At 38.8% G+C, this 16,120-nt stretch overlaps 1 protein-coding gene across 1 annotated transcript; it reads right to left on the bottom strand.

The window, feature by feature from the left end:
* Positions 1-209: 209 nt before the first annotated feature.
* On the bottom strand, positions 210-15,682 carry LOC114652885 (granzyme A-like). The gene is made up of 6 exons (XM_028803192.2): positions 15,594-15,682; positions 15,357-15,489; positions 12,261-12,402; positions 7,404-7,667; positions 2,019-2,271; positions 210-1,347 (listed from the first exon to the last, which is right to left on the bottom strand). Exons 1-5 carry the CDS (start codon positions 15,652-15,654, stop codon positions 2,119-2,121), a joined length of 753 nt encoding a protein of 250 aa, XP_028659025.1. The 5' UTR covers positions 15,655-15,682; the 3' UTR covers positions 210-1,347; positions 2,019-2,118.
* Positions 15,683-16,120: the final 438 nt, after the last annotated feature.

Consider the following 16,120-nt stretch of genomic DNA (forward strand, 5'->3'; position numbering starts at 1 on the left):
TTGGTCTGTGCAAGGGAATGCAAAGCATTTAGTTAAATCAGTAAACCTGAGTTCTAATTCAAAGGAATCATCAGTGTGTTTTACATGCATGATGGAATCTCTAATGCTGATTAAATCCCATCTAAAAATGTAATCATTGGGCTAACAGGAAATTTCTGTAGCTAGTGATAATGTGGTAAATTAAAAATGAAGAATCACAGTAGGGGTAGTTTGATTTTCAGCATATTGCTTTATTCCATCATGAAGCTTAAAGACAACACAGCATGTTTTACTTATAAACCACATTCATTTCATAAGAATATTAGACATCTAAGCACTTAATGTGTAAAAGCAAAAATTGAATGAATTTGGGTTCCAGAAATATACTTTCTTTGAGCAAACTATGAAGAATGCTGTACTGTATGTGGTTGACTAATGAGTTTTATTATCTCCCACATGACAGGAATGTATTACTTCATAAAAAGTGTTTATAAAAGGTGATCAAAAGGTTTTCAGCCCAAACCTGACAGGGGTAATCTATACTACTGATCTTGTCAGTGTCCAAAGATTATCTGCTCTATATGTAAATTTCAAGCAGCTAAAATGTGTGCATCTTGTTTCAAATCTAAATCAACATTGTGGTCAAAAATTGTAAATCCAAGTAATGTGCTATCATTGGATTTTTAATGCTAAAGAACAAAATCATATTCAGAAATTCACTTTTCTTTAGTCAGCCCAAATGGGTCCTGTCCCACAGTCAAGAGACGGGCTACAGAATTCCATCTTGGCAGGGAATCTCTTGATGTTGACAAGACTGACCAGCCTTCCACATTGATGACAAAGGAATTCAATGGAGAAGTGAAGAGTTATGGGGCTTGATAGCGGACACTGTAGCTAAGGGGGTGCTTCAAGCCATTCTTCATGACTAGTTAAACACAAGGTTAGACAAACCTAATAAATCCATAGTTGCACTTATCTGTTATTTGTAACTTGTGTCTATTCCTGCTGCATTGTGATGGGGAGCAATTATATTGCAAGGTCCACTCACGTGCACATCAACAGGGCCAAAATGGAATTGCCAATGAACTACGCAAGCTTGTCTACAGCCCAGAAACCCATGCAGACATGGGGAGAATGTGCAAACTCCATAGCCACAGTGACCAGGCATGGGATTTTATCCCTGGAGGCTGAATCCACAAGGCAGCAGTGCTAGCCACTGTGCCACCATGACACACAAATATCTGCCTAGCTTGAATTCTCTGATTTTAATAAGAAAGAACTAAGAAGTTGTGCATAAGGAGTTTAATTGTCAACCACACAATTTTGGTCTACAAAACCATCTGTGACCCTCATTCACTCACATCAGTACTTAAACCAGGGGTCCCCAACTCCGATCCTGGAGGGCCCCAGTGGCTGCAGGTTTTCATTTTAACCCTTTAGAATGCTGCTTATTAAGTTCTTTTGAATTCATTTTGATTGACTTGCCCTTAAAGACTCAGACCCATTCATTGTTTCTTTTTCCTTAATTAGCAGCCAAACAATCATGAGATACAGAATGAGCCAAAACAACTGGTGTCCATCATACAATATCTGAGAATAAAGAAAGGCGAGGGTCTCAGGAATGCTGATCTGCTCAGGTCCACAAAACATTTTTAACAGAAAAGAGAAAATCAACAATTTCAGAAATGTCTACTATTGCACAATGAGAGCAGCAACAAGCCATGAAATTAAATAATGACTTTAATTAACAACAAGAATTGGTGCCTAATTAAGCAGCTGGTTGGAGTGAAATTGGTTGGAGTTGGAGGCCCTGACTTAGTTGGTCTTCTGTTGGCTCACTAACCACATTTCGTTCCTGTTTGGGTGCCGTTTAAGGAAAGAAAAAAATTAAGTAATTCAGAGGAACGAAAACAAGTCAATTAAAATGAATGGAAAAGGAGTTAATTAGCAGCAAAAACAGGGCACTGATTAAGAAAAGGGTTAGAATGAAAACCTGCAGCCACTGGGGCCCTCCAGGACTGGAGTTGGGGACCCCTGACTTAAACAGTTTAAAGAAGCATTTAAATTGAAATTACTTTGCTATAGGAGCTGGAATATAATTCAAAAATTGGGAGATTTTTTAATACACACATAAAACATTCAATACTCCTGTATCTTTTCCTTTATCCATTTTAGGTAGCCATCAGTGAGAAGCGTGTAGACTCCGGGTTTTGCTTTCTCTCCACATTTAAAACCATATGATGCAATGGCCGTGTAAGTGCCATCACAGATGAGTGGACCACCGTAATCTCCCTGAATGAAAAGAAAGCCTTACATTAGTCACAAAAACATTAAAAACTCTTTAAGAAAAAAATGGTGACTAAAGAATGTGACTAAAATTTCCTTTACAAACTGCAGAAAAAGAAGGTAACACGTAAAAGAGTGGGGGACTTGTTTGATAGTTCAGGATGTTCAAGTCTTTACAAACTCATTTCAATTTCTCTAGTTTAACTTTCTCTTTTCTACAACATTAGAACAATCTGGATATGGGGTCCTCAATCACATTCCTGGAGGGCCGCAGTGGCTGCAGGTTTTTGCTCCAACCCAGTTGCTTAATAAGAAGCACGTATTGCTCAAGTAACACTTCTGCTTCACTTTAGTGGTCTCACTCATTAAGATTTTGAAACCTTATTGCTTATTTCAGTCTTAAACAGCTGTATTCTTGGTTTTTAATCGCTACTAATTAGCAATAACATGTAAATGACAAAAAGAGTACAGCATTTCTCAATTTAGCTTGTTACCAATTACACCTTTGTGTACTTATCATGCACTATTGGTTTAATTAAATACTTGGAAGGAAAGTGAAGAGAAAAAAGTAAAAGCACTGAGAGTTACTCCTCCATTTTAGCCTTCAAATCATTTGGATGATATCTTTAGAAAGGAGAAGAAAATCTAGGATATGAGAATGACCTGACACAGCAGAGTGTTCAACAAGCCATGAAATTAAATTATTGAGAAGAATTGCTTTCTTATTAAGCAACTGGGTTGGAGCAAAACCACTGCGGCCCCCCAGGACTGTGATTGAGGACCCCTGATCTGGATGATAACAGGCCATTCAGCACAGCAAAACTCACCAGTCCTGTGTACTTAATTCTTCCAAAATAACATCAGGTCGAGTTTTGAAGGTCCCTCAAATTCTACTGTCTGCCCCACTACTTGGTATCTTGTTTCAAGTGTCTATCGTTCTCTGTGAACAAAAACTTCCTAATGTTTATATGAAATTTACCTTTAACAAGTTTCAAAGTTTGTGTTCTTATTGAATTCATTTCAATGAAAGTCTCGATCCACTGTACTAATTCCCTTCATAATTTTGAACACTTCAATCATGTCTCATCTTAATCTTCTTTTGTTTAAACTGAAAAGCTTCAGCTTTTTCAATCTTTCCTCATAACTCATCCCCTGCAGTCCTGGAATCAGCCTAGTCGTTCTTCTTTGGACATTTTTTTACTATGTCCTTTTAATAGCTTAGAGACTAAAACCGCACGCAGTACTCCAGAGCATTATAAAGCTTCAGCATAGCCTCCTTGGACTTGTACTCCACACACTGTGCTATATAACCTAACAGTCTGTTAGCCCTCTTGATGGCTTCTAAATACTGTCTGGGAACTGATAATGACGAGTCCTTAATCCTTTTGATTTTCAGACCTCCCATTTTGTATTCAAACCTAACATTTTTTACTTCCTACATGTAATATTTTACTTCTCAGACTATGAGAAACAAAATTCTTTGGTCTGATGAAACCAAGATTGAGCTGTTGGTCTCAATTCTAAGTGTCATTTCAGAAGGAAATCCGGCACTGCTCATCATCTGTGGAATACCATTTCAACAGTGAAGCATGGCGGTGGCAGCATCATGCATTTGGGTCATTTTTCAGTAGCAGGGATTGGCAGACTAGACAAGGTTGAGGGAAAACTGAACGGAGCAAAGTACAGAAATATATTAAATGAAAACCTTTTCCTGAGGGCTCCAGATTGGGCTGAAGGTTCACCTTCCAACAAAGCACAAAGTCAACACAGCATAATAGTGGCTTATGATCAGTTCTTAGAACTTCCTTGAGTTGCACAGCCGAAACCCAAACTTGATCCCAATCCAACATTCCAAGAGAGACCTGAAAAACTGTTGTCCACTAATAGTCTCTACCGAACCTGATCGAGCTTGAAAAGAAAAGAATAACAGAAAATCCCCCAAAATAGGTGTGTGTGAAGATTTTTGTGTCATAGCCAAGAAGATTCAAGGCTGAAGCAATTTCCAAAGAAGCTTCAAATAAGTACGGAGTAAAGGGCCTGAATACTTTTTGTCAATTTGAAAGTTCAGTTTGTCATATTTAATAAATTGCTAAAACCTTGTCATTCTGGGGCATTGAGTGTTACTTGCTGAGGGTAAAAGTGAATTTAAATGATTTTAGCACAAGGCTGCAACATAAAATGTGAAAAAAAGTGAATGGTTCCGAGTACTTTCTGAAGGGGCTGTATGAGCCATCAGCTGTCGCCAGGGGTTTGACTAGTAACTTGACTAGCATCATCAGAACACCCACAAAATGATTTCTATAAGATTAGAAATGATTGATCAAATTACACTTTAATCACAATAGTTAGTCTCATTATTCTACTCCTTCACTTTCCCACGTTGTTAACTAAGCACAAGAGTTTTGCTTATCTTATCATTGTCAGCCATACTTCAATGAAGTCACTGTGAACAAAATCAGCTCTTGGCAGGAAGCATCGGTTTTAATGCAAGCTGTCCATTGACCTTCAGATATCTGCAACCGTGATGGTTGTGTCTGGCATGACCCTTCGTTAGTTTTATAAGATTACATTACAATATGTATATTAAGAACAAAAGAGCATACAATGCATACCCAATTGTATTGTCAAATTTTGCTTGAACACCATGTTCAGCCCCTTTTGGAGAGCTTTGAAATCAGATAGCCCAACATGCATTTATTATGCAATGATATTCAAGTGCCCAAATCAGAAAAAGTTGGGACAGTGTGGAAAATGTGAATAAAAAAAGAAAAAAGCAAGTTATAAATTCTCCTCAAATTTTATTTCATTGCAGACAGTATGAACACAAAATAATTCATGTTTTTTTTTTGTCAACATCATTCGATTTGTAAATAAATATCCATTCTTGCCATTCAGGCTTGCAACACATTTCAAAAAAAGTTGGGACAGCACAGCATTTACCACTTTGTACAGTTCCCCTGTCTTTTAACAACACTTAAAAGACGTTTAGGCATTGAAGAAATCAAGTGACTAAGTGTTGCAGGTGTTAGTTTGTCCCATTCTTCCTGCAAACAACATTTTAGGTGCGCAACAGTACGGGGTCTTCGTTGACGCATTTTTCGTTTCAAAATGCGCCAAACATTCTCTATAGGAGACAAATCAGGGCTGCAGGCAGGCCAGTCAAGCATCCGCACCCTCTTCTTACGCAGCCATGCCTTTGTTATGTGCGCAGTATGTGGTTTGGCATTGTCTTGCTGAAATAAGCATGGGCGTCCCTGGAAAAGACGTCGTCTTGAAGGCAGCATTTGTTCCTCCAAAACTGAGATATACTTCTCAGCATTGATGGTGCCATCGCAGAAGTGCAAGTTACCTTTGCCGAAGGCACTGACACAACCCCATACCATGACAGACCCTGGCTTTTGGACTTGTATCTGGTAACAGTCTGGATGGTCCTTTTCCTCTTTGGTCCGCAGCACACGGCGTCCATTTCTTCCAAAAAAGATGTGAAAAACCGATTCGTCTGACCACAATACACGTTTCCACTGCAAAATGGACCATCCCAGATACCTCCGAGCCCAGAGAAGTCGACAGCGCTTCTGGACACTATTTATGTAGGGCTTCCTTTTGGCACAGTACAGTTTTAGCTGGCATTTCCTAATGTAACTACGTACTGTAGTGCTTGAGAGTGACTTCCTGAAGTAGTCCTGAGCCCACGCAGTTATATCATTTATTGATGAATGACGGTTTTTAATGCAGTGGGCTCGGAGATCACGGACATTCAGTTTAGGCTTGCGCCCTTGGCCTTTGCGCACGGTAATTTCTCCAGATTCCCTGATTCTTTTCACTATGTTATGCACTGTAGAGGGAGAAATGCCCAAATCTCTTCCTATCTGTCTTTGAGGACCGTTTTTCTTCATCGTTTCAAAGATTTTTGCCCGCACTTGGTGGCAAACTGGCGATCCTCTGCCCATCTTTGCTCCTAAAGGAGTAGGCCTTTCCTCGATGCTGCTTTTGTACCGAATCATGATTGCAATCACCTGTTAACATCGCCAGTTTCAAATCACATCATTATTTAGTTATTATACCTCATTACTACCCCTTAATTGCCCCCATCCCAACTTTTTTTGAAATGTGTTGCAAGCCTGAATGGCAAGAATGGATATTTATTTACAAATCAAATGATGTTGACAAAAAAAAACATGAATTATTTTGTGTTCATACTGTCTGCAATGAAATAAAATTTGAGGAGAATTTATAACTTGCTTTTTTCTTTTTTTATTCACATTTTCCACACTGTCCCAACTTTTTCTGATTTGGGGTTGTGCAATTTGAAAATTACATGGTAATCACAAAAGAGAGAGGCTGACACAATTCAACACATTCACGATGGCTTATGGGTAGTTTAAACACTCACAGCCCAGTGCTCTGTCATTAGTGTAGTTGAAGCCAAGGTCAAATGAACATTGATGCTCGATTGGGGCATAGCACCATTGCTGAACAACACACCATAATGAGAATGTGCTACACTGTACTGACACTTCTCTGTTAGAGCTTTGGAGTGCTGGCAGAGTCTGTCATGTTAGGTATCAGTGTTATATACTCAAGAAGTGCCCCTGTCAGTACCTGATCTGTGCTACACATTAAGGCATAGATTAAAATACTGCAAGTTATTTATTTTGTTTATAAACAAAAGCGGGGTGCAAATCCGTCTGGAGTACAGATTGGGTAGTGATGCACAAAACAGATCAGACAGCAACGTAAAAACAGTGACATCCCCGTCCAATATGGCTGCTATAGCTTTGTGATGCCATGCTGGCCTCACAAAGCATTATAAAATCAAGCACAGCATATTTGCTGCAAAAAACGCTTTGGCAAATTTCACATTGTGAAAAACCAAACACCCTCTGCTTAATTAGTTTTGGTGCTGACCCTGGAGAGACAGGATGTTCCACTAAGTCCAGAACTCTTAATAATTATGTGATTTTTAGTAGAGCCCTAGTTACTACCAAAATTTCACACCCATATTCATGTTTCATATGTCAAAAATGCTTCTTCATCAAAAAAACAAACAAAATAAATAATAATAACAAAAACAATAATAATAATAATAATAATAATGATAACACCAATTCAATAGGAAGGCAGATAGGAAACCTTACCTGACAAAAAGCCTTTCTCTCGTTGGGATGTCCAGCACATATCATGCTTGACTTTATTGGTTTATTAAGGTAGTCTGGTCCACTGCAGATATCTCTATCTATAACTTCAACATTTATTTCCTGAAGTTTGTCTGCTAGCTGTCCATTATACCCCATGATCCCCCATCCGGCAATGCTGCATTGGGTTCCATCAGGGGGACTTCCTGCAGCAGCTGGTAGTGGGAGCAGCGACACAAACTTGTTGAGAACAGCTTTCTTACTCAGCTTTTAAGCAGAAAGGGATACAATGAAAGAAAAAAAATGTTACTTTAAAAGGAAAGGTATGCACTTGAAACGTAATACTTAATAGAGTTCAGATTTCAAAGACCTAAGCGTGAGTAACTATTGAATGATTTAAGTATGTATTTTATGTAGTATCAACAAATATGCTGAACACAGATTCTATGGTAAAATTCAGATACCTATAATCAAAGCTACCATGTTTAATTCAGGATAATGAAACAATATCCTGGCAACATCAGGAGCAGGGCATGAACCAACCCTGGCTGAAGTGCCAATCCATAACAAAATACACTTAAAGTCGACATTCTCAAGTTCAGTCCTGAGGGGCCCAAGTGGCTGCAAGTTTTTATCCCAACAAATTTTAAATAATTAAGTTACAGTATGTTACCTTTAATGGATCTTATTGTTCAACTAGCCAAAGTACCAGGCATTGCTTGGGAATAAATACACTGTCTTTTAGAAATTCAACATGGCTAAAAATAACCCACGATGAGACAAAAAGACCCACTCTTGGAGAAAAGCTGTAATCCTTTGAGATGATAAAATTGTTAGATATGGTACTTACATACACAGATGAGATTCCACTTTGGCCTCTACAAAACTTCCATCCATCCATCCATTATCCAACCCGCTATATCCTAACTACAGGGTCATGGGGGTCTGCTGGAGCCAATCGCAGCCAACACAGGGCGCAAGGCAGGAAACAAACCCTGGACAGGGTGCACACACACACACACACCCACACCAAGCACACACTAGGGACAATTTAGAATCGCCAATGCACCTAACCTGCATGTCTTTGGACTGTGGGAGGAAACCAGAGCACCTGGAGGAAACCCATGCAAACACGAGAAGAACATGCAAACTCCATGCAGGAAGGACCCAGGAAGCGAACCCAGGTCTCCTTACTGTGAGGCTACTACTGCGCCACCGTGCCGACTACAAAACTTTGTGGGTACTAATGACAATATCCTCACATCAGCCCCAATAATAAATAATTCATTACATTTATATAGCGCTTTTCTCAGTACTCAAAGCGCTATCCACACAGGGAGGAACCAGGAAGAGAACCCACAATCTTCCAGTCTCCTTACTGCAAAGCAGCAGCACTACCACTGCGCCACCCGTGAGGACAATGTAATCATGCTGCTGCATGATGGGAATTGCAGTCCCTGAATCTGTGCTGTTTTTTTGAGTTGCCCCTTTTCATTGTAACCCCTCTTCTCGATACGACATATAGCCTATATTTTAAGCTGGACCAATGGCAGGGCACATGTAAAATTTTGTGGAAATCAGTTCACTTTTTTTGCTTGATTAGCAAACAAAAAGATAAACAAACAGATATCCAACTGATATTATTTATATGGATTAGCAGTTTTTTTTTCATTATCTCATCCTGCATTTAGAAGCTTGATAACATGAGATTAACATTATAAAGAAATTTCGAAATATATGCATATCTTCCAAATTGTAATTTTCCTATTAGTCCACCAACGTTTTACAGCCTCAGCTCCCTTAAACAATATTAGTGCTAAAAAGCTGCAGCTACTGGAGTGTCATACCCACTAATTGCTTAAATAACCAGAACACTTACAAAGGTGTAATGAAAATCATGATGAAGTTGATAACGATGATGATGATGATGATGATTGTAAAACAAAGATCAAAAGCACTAAATTAGCCCTATGGATTATACAAACAGTTAAGGCTTTCTTCATTTCAACAGAAATGGAGCAAATCTACTTTTCTTTTAACGTGTGGATTAATACCCAAATACAGAATCAGGGAAATAAAAGCTTGCTTAATTAAGGTGGCAGTCCAATTAAAATGCAGAAGCCAGTTGCAGTAGGCAAAGTAGGACCCCAAGAATGAATTTGAGAACAACTAATTAAGAGGACCTGATTAAACTGACACACATGCCTTTGAGGTATGGAAAGAAAATCAGAATGTCTGGAAACATTCATATGTGAATGAGAAGGAAAAGGTTCAAACCAGACTTGAGGCAACAGTGCAAAATACTGTGCCACTGTCTCTATGTTTTTTACAGAAATTTTGCATTAATGTATGTTTATATTTACATTTATTTGCTTAATTGACTCTTTTATCCAAGGTGTCTTCGAAAAGAGGTCAACATAACTGAGTAAAACATTAGTCTGAAGGACTGTTTGGGAACATATGCTACAGGACAAGGTTTAAACATTGATCACAAATTGGACAGGTTGCAAGGGAGTTCCACTTCCTTGGTTACAAAAACCTAATAATGATAATATCAGTTTGACAGAAATTCATCAAGTAAAAGAGTCTTCAAGTGCTTCTGAGGGAGTCAGCAGTTTGGATGGAGGTAGGCAGGAAATTTCACAAGCTAAGAACTACACATGAAAAGAGCTGCCATTTATCAGAAGATCTGAGTGGGCAAGATGGAGCACAGGACCTCACAAGTGCCTCCATATATTTAAATGCTGACCCGTTGACTACTCTGTTGGCAATCATCAAGGACATAATGCATGATGATACATGGAGCCAATGTAGTGATCTGAAAAGAGGAGTGATATGTGCTCATCTCGACTGATTGAACACCAGATGTGATCCTGCATTTTGAGCAACTTGGTGAAATTTGGTGGTACTCCTGCCTACTGACAGTTGCAGTAGTCCAGACATGACAAGACCAAAGCCTGGAACACAAGTTGTGTTGTTTAAATTCTGATACTGTACAGAGTATATCTGCAAGACCAAGAGACCATAGCAACATGGTCATTGAAAGACAGCTGGTCATCAATAACCACCCCAAGGTTCTGTACCAACTAGAGATAGTAAGCACAGCAATGGGATGTTGAATAGACGGTTATGCTGGGGTAACAATAAGGTCCATCTCTGCCAGGCTGAGCTAGAAAGGGTGTTCCTTCATCCAGGTTGCAATATCAGTGAGACATGCAGAGATTCTAGCTGGAGGGAACCATGGTACAGTAGTGTATTATTGACATAGCACTGATAAAGGAAGTAACAGTGATTGTTTTAGACCTGTTACTATTGCTTTTTTGGTTTAACATTATAAGGACTATAAAAAATGAGATGCCTTCTAGAATGTGTTAGCTCTTCAAATTATTGAACTTTATACAAAACTGCACCACTGAACTTCTCCTTTGTGTTTATTTCTGCTTTCAGTTTCAACTTTTTTAACTTTAGGGGAAGTGCATTTAGGACTGACACTAGAAAGCACTTCTTTATGCAAAGACTTGTGGGACTCTAGAACAAAACTACTTGAACAAGGGGCTGAATAAGAAACCTTGATAATGTTTAAGAAGAATCTGGATGAGATATTAGAACAGCTTAGCTATTAGGTAGACCAACAAGCTTGATGGACTGAATGGTCTCCTCTCGTTTGTCAAATTTCTCACGTTCTTTTAATCAGTATGCCTAATTCACAAACTCCCACATTCACAGCATTTTGGTGTAGTTTTTATTGATTATGGACGCTACAATGATGAAACTGATTTGAATCGTTTTCTTAATTACATTTGTCCATTGGATAATACTTGTTTTAGTTTACTTATGTGTTTATTTTATTGCTTATTAGGCTTATTACTGGTCATTGCCTTTTTTGTGTGCACATCATCCACTTTAAATGGCTTTAGTGAGCCTTTAATGGAGTTCTGCTCTATGAATGCCTCATATATTGTCACATGTCACTCTGGTTCACCTTTCACGGGGAGGAATTTAAAAAGAGACAATACTGAGAGATCTGGGCGTACCACTATCACTTACTAGTTTTCACTTCTGTCCAAAAACGCCAAGATGTCAGTGATAACATGAGACTTCACGTGCCCCAGACCCACCTTTGCTACTTATGATGAGATTATGCCAGATGGCATCAGTCAACTTTTGAGCATAGGGTAAGGTGCACCACTGTGAACCAACTCAATTAAATAGGGTCATCACATTAACACCCCAAATTATTTAACGTGTTCTCTCATCTCTTTTACAGTATGCATAAGTTCCCACCGTGACACTGCAGATGTTCATTGCAAGTAATATCGTAAGTTAATGTTATACATGTTGCTGATTTTAATCAAAACCATTATTCTGGATATCGTTGTCTCAGAAATTAACAATAATTTTACTGTTCCTTAAAAATCAAATCTGTGCTTACAGCTGCAATTACTTTAAGTTGACAAGAGTGTCAAGAGCCGGTGTAGATACTTACATTGGCACCATTTTTACATGTACTTTATTTGGGCTTTCTTTTTCATCCATACACTCACACAAACAGTAAGGGTAATAAAAACCAGTGTCCTTGGAGCATAAAAGAACAGCAAATAGAATTTTCCACTATGACTCTGAATGAGGTAACCTAAGAGCAAAGGGTGCCAGGATACACTGTTGCCATGGTCATAAAGAAGGAACGTGAGACAAACCATTATTTCAGTCAAATGACTTTGTTTGTTTTAACAAAACAGAAATATAAAAAGTACCACATAGCAAAAGAAAAAGGCTGGTTATCCTATATATTAATATTATAATGGTTCTCCTACATTTTGTTTTCCTGAATGCAAAACATTATCAGAAATGGCACTTTACCTTCACCAGCATGAGATTATGGTCATTGGTTGATGGATTAAAGTTTGGGTGAACCACCACTTTCTCCGATTGGATTATTTGCCTTTTATCTTCATATTCCATAACTGAATGAGCCCCAAGCATCACTTTTAAAGTTTTGTTTCTGTTAACGAAAAATAAGATCACACATTCTTCTCATTTATGACAGGCAAAAGAACAAGAAGAAGATAAAGTAAAACTTCTTATCTACCAGAATAACTGTAAGAAAATCAAAAGAGATTGTATATCCTGATAAATGCAATAAAACTGCAGCCTCTCATTGCATCTGGAAAATGCAATTTATGATAATGAATGAGGCAGATTATGTTATGGCAGACGTGAATACTCAAGGCAGCTTGGCTCAACCACATCTCAGACTTGATCTTCCTGCTTTTTTTTTTTTTATATGCCAGCTGACCTCTTCATTTCTTCAGCAAGTAGAGCAGGAGTCGCCAACTCCGTTCCTGGAGGACCACCGTGGCTGCGTGATTTCATTTTAATCCTTTTTTTAATGAGTGCCCTGTTTGTGCTGCTAATTAACTTTTTGTGAATTGTTTTTTTAAAATTTGTTCCCCTGAATTGCTTCATTCCTTTTTTCTTAAATGGCACCCAAACAGAAACAAAATGTGAAGTGAGTGAGCCAACAGGAGACAACTAAGTCAGGACCTCAAACTCCAACCAATTTCACTCCAACCAGCTGCTTAATGAGGTGCCGATTCCTGTCATTAATTAAACCCGTTCTTTAATTTCATGGCTTGCTGCTGCTCTCATTGTGCATTAGCAGACATTTCCAAAATTGCTGACTTTCTCTTTTCTAAGAGCACTGTTCAAATGTTTTGGGGACCTGAGCAGATCGACCTTCCCGAGACCTTAATCTTTCTTTATTTTCACCAGTGGTTTTGGCTCATTTCGTATCTCATTATTGTTTGGCTGCCAGTTAAGGAAAAAGAAACAATTAAGGGGTCTGAGTCTTCAAGAACAAATCAATTGAAATTAGTTCAAAAGAAGTTAAGTAGCAGCAAAAACAGGTCACTCATTCAGAAAAGGGATAGAATGAAAACCTGCAGCCACGGTGGTCCTCCAGGACAAGAGTTGGCGACCCCTGATGTAGAGAGCAACCACAAAGTTGTTAATAAAGGACCAGGAAATGCACATTTTAGAAAAACAGGAACAAACACAGCTCTCTATCGATATCAGAAACAAAATCAAGAGGGCTAACCCATAAATAAAGTCAAAAGAAAAACTGCCAGGAGTCATTAACAAAGCAATGAGAATATCAGAAGAAACAAACTGCTCAGAATATGAACTGAACTGAACGGGAAGTGGGAGGCTACAGTATCAGTCATTTGCCAGAATACAAACTGAGATGAACACGGTTCAAGTTTTTAAATCCATAACCTCGGACAGATTGCTAAAGCATTGAGTTTATTAGCGGTGCTTCTAGGACGTGACACACAGTGCCTTAGGAATGGTGCAAAACTCGTATTGTGCACCTTACCAGCAAAATGTCTGGACTCTGAAATAGTGGCGTGACAGACTTAAAATGAAACAACATAAAAAATATCTTTGACAAACTAATGAATTAATTAAAAAAGCACACACACACGTTCTTTGAGGGTGGCATGGCGACGTAGTGGTAGCGCTGCAGTCTCATAGTAAAGAGACTACAGTTCACATCCTGGGTCCTTCCCTATGTGGAGTTTGCATGTTCTCCCCATGTCTGTGTGGGTTTCCACTGGGTGGTCCAGATTCTTCACACTGTCCAATTACATGCAGGTTAGGTGAGTTGGTGACACTAAATTGTCACTGGTGTGTGTGTGTTTGCCATGTGAAGGACTGGCACCCTGTCCAGGGTTAGTTCCTGCATTGCGCCCTATACTAGATGGGATAGGCTCTTCCCCCTGTTAGAAATGTATCTAAGACAATAGATCTTTCAGTGAGATGTCTGAGCCAACAGACAAACCAATATGTACAGTAACTTATCTCCCTAGGCAGCAATACATGTATAGACAAATTCCATCAGTGTTTCAATGTCTGTTTAGCCTAAATTGTAATGTTCTCACTTTTCACCATTGCTTATTCACTTAACTCTCCAGCGCCACTCCTGCCTTTTCCAATCTGTTTAATCACATCAGGTGAAACCTCTCCAGAATTAAAATTAAAGTCTAAAATGAGAAGTTTAAGCCAGTGAAACAGAAGATTCTACTATATTGCAAAGAAATACTGTATTATATTTAATTTCGGAATGCAGTGTGCCATGAAAATGACCATGTACAGGATCGAATGCTGGCCAGCCCCCGCCAGTCATGAGCAAACACTCCACGTCATGGAGATGCGGATGCTGTAGTTTTACCACATCATGAATGAAGACATCCGCAAGATCATGGGGCATAGTGCCGATCAATGAGAAGAAGCGTGGAGCATGACATCAATGGTATGGTCATGTAGTACGCCAACTCAGTGGCCAAGACAGCTCTATGATTAATAAGCCCCTGTTGCAATTGGCTGCATGGAAGACTAAAGTGATGTTGCCCCCGAAGATGCCCTAGATCGAAACAAATGGCGATTGACCTGTTCGACAGCTCACCCGGCCCAACGCAGGATAAAAACTAGGAGGAAGAAGTGTGCCAAAAAGATGGTGTTATTTGAAACAATCATATGAACTACCTGTTACAACAGCTTTTGGTTTTCATTCTGCTCATACCAAATATTTCTGAATGACACAACAAATATTTATCATGCATCATCATCAATATATGTGCTTCTTAAATGTGTTGTGTTTAAAATTGTTACTAGTGTCGTGGGCCAAATAGGAACAAATGACAATATAAAATTTGTCTAATTTTGTGAAGCTTCAATGCTCATTCACATCATTGCCCCTTTACTTTTCTGTAAATCTGAGATGTAAATTTCAGCTGTACAGTAAAACACTGCAATGACTCCTTAACACCACACTTTCACTTGTTACTATCAAACTCTCAAAGTAAATTTAAATGAGCACTTACAGTAAATATTGCTACAAGTTGCTATAAGGCTAAGTATAATAAGGCAGGCAAAAAGGTGAATATAAAATTGAACCTGTAACAGCGGGCTGCTGTCAGAATCCAGTCCTTTTCAATTAATGCACCCCCACAGGGGCCATCAAGGTAGGCCATAAATGGTCTTGAATGGGGAACAGCTTCTTCACCGCCAGAAATCTTCCCACATTTTCCTTTGAAAGGAGTCAAGGATGACATTGTTATATTTAATATAATGCCAATATGTGTATTTTAAAGCATTACACTGTTGTTAGATTTCTATCTTAGTGTAGCTTACCTCCAGGAAAAAGTAAGAGAAGAGGAAATGAAGAAATGGCGAGGACGGCTATAAGCTTCATGGTTTGAATCTGATGCTGCGTGAGGCTTCATCACTCCTTTATATAGTAACTACAAAGATGCGTCACAAGGCAGTCGAGACAAATCACATGCTGTTAATGTGAAAATATTAGCATAGATCCCATCATCTCTACCAGCACATCAGCATCAGGCATGGGGCACTTCTGAAATGTCTAGCATGGATTATGCAATGCGAGTCTTTACATATTATACACTTGGTGTTTAAAACATGGTGTGACTTAAAATGTGATTATTTTTGATAAATGGCCATGAGAATTGTATACTGTTCAATAAAGGCTAATCAAAGGGTTTTTGTGGTGGTATGAGATGGATTCTCCACAGATATGTACTTTCCTAATGTGTCACAGTATTTTATAGATAAAAATGACCCAATCAATCATCACGTCTTTAAAATAAAATCAACAGTGTTGTGTCAGTCTTGCACAATGTTCGATTTCCTTTCCTTGG

This window comes from Erpetoichthys calabaricus, chromosome 5, assembly GCF_900747795.2.
Source record: "Erpetoichthys calabaricus chromosome 5, fErpCal1.3, whole genome shotgun sequence".
In the NCBI taxonomy this organism is placed as follows: domain Eukaryota; kingdom Metazoa; phylum Chordata; class Cladistia; order Polypteriformes; family Polypteridae; genus Erpetoichthys; species Erpetoichthys calabaricus.

What these genes read in the sequence shown, in the direction of transcription:
- LOC114652885 (XM_028803192.2), bottom strand. Translation starts at nt 15,654, where the DNA reads ATGAAGCTTATAGCCGTCCTCGCCATTTCTTCATTTCCTCTTCTCTTA. An exon ending in TCTCTTACTTTTTCCTGGAG is followed by an intron (nt 15,490 to 15,593) that starts GTAAGCTACACT and finishes CTCCTTTCAAAG; the next exon opens with GAAAATGTGGGAAGATTTCT. An exon ending in ACAGCAGCCCGCTGTTACAG is followed by an intron (nt 12,403 to 15,356) that starts GTTCAATTTTAT and finishes TTTCGTTAACAG; the next exon opens with AAACAAAACTTTAAAAGTGA.